At 44.5% G+C, this 1245-nt stretch overlaps 1 gene segment (V, D, J or C); it reads left to right on the plus strand.

Annotated features, from left to right (window-relative positions):
- Positions 1–587: 587 nt before the first annotated feature.
- On the plus strand, positions 588–1204 carry LOC104999411. The segment is given in 2 exon segments: positions 588–636; positions 741–1204. Coding segments are annotated over 2 exon segments (372 nt in total).
- The last annotated feature ends 41 nt before the right edge of the window (positions 1205–1245 follow it).

Raw genomic sequence — 1245 nt, forward strand, 5'->3', positions numbered from 1 at the left:
AACTGGGACATTGGGATTATGTTTTCCAAGACTTGGTAGAGAAAGAATGATAAAATCTGGAAAAATAACACAGGGACTTAAAAATTCTCAGAGAAAATCTATCTCCTAAGCTAACAGTTTCAGGCTAGATGACTCATTTTATTATTTCTCTAGATGCTTTATATATCCATCACAAATACTTCTTCTGTATTGTTCAAAATTTGGCTTGTTAATATAAAATAGCTACTCTGTTAATTTGCAAGTGCAGTGGAAGCTATGACTGACGTACAGCAAGTTGTGTATTTCATTACCTGAGAGGGAAGGGAGGAGGGGAGGAGGCAAATAGACAAGAGAAAAAGCAAAGAAGTTATTGATGTGTAATTGATTTTTGTTTTATAAAGAAATGATGAAAGAGCCGAATCAGGAAAAAAGACAATTGAAAGTCTGGAATCCACGCGAGTTGTTTCACCAGCTTCCTGCCCTCCCAGTTAGACGCTCAAGTATGTGGGGACTGTGATGACCACAGGAAGAGAGCACATCACAAGGAGGCGCTGCGAGGAGGAGCCTGAGAGGAAACGCCTCTGCTCTGCTTTCTCCTTGAGCCAGCCATGTGCCTTGGTCTCCTGTGCTGTGTGGCTCTTTTTATCTGGGGAGCAGGTGAGGTGAATTTCTTGGATTCTAGATTCAGGACTTTCTCCTATGGCTGCAAAATCAGGCTCTTTCAAGGGCTTTTTGTGAACTTTCTGTCTCTTTCCTTACAGGCTCCATGGACACTGAGGTCACTCAGAGTCCAAGTCATCTGGTCAAAGGAAAAGGCCAGAAAGCAAAGATGGATTGTGTCCCCATGAGAGGACATGCTTCTGTTTACTGGTATCGCAACAAGTTGGAAGCATTTGAGTTTTTGGTTTGTTTGTGGAATGGAAAAATTACAGAAGATACAGACATGTTCAAACAGCGATTTTCAGCTGAGTGCCCCCAAAACTCACCCTGCAGCCTGGAAATCAACTCCACCGAGGCAGCAGACTCGGCTCTGTACTTCTGTGCCAGCAGCCAGTCCACAGTGCTGCGTGTCAGCTCTTCTTAGAGCACAAACTCACCGTGCACCCAGCTCAGGAAATCAGTGGTGTCATAGGAGGGTAGGAACTAACAGAAACCCACCTTGAAAGAGCATAAAGCAGAAGGAAAAATCTGTAAATGGCCACACAGGATGAGCAGAAGGGGAGGTGGAAAACAGCTGGTGGGAACGCAAACCCAAGGATGGGGCAG

The sequence above is a fragment of the Bison bison genome, unplaced genomic scaffold (assembly GCF_000754665.1).
Source record: "Bison bison bison isolate TAMUID 2011002044 unplaced genomic scaffold, Bison_UMD1.0 scf7180017864352, whole genome shotgun sequence".
Classification (NCBI taxonomy): domain Eukaryota; kingdom Metazoa; phylum Chordata; class Mammalia; order Artiodactyla; family Bovidae; genus Bison; species Bison bison.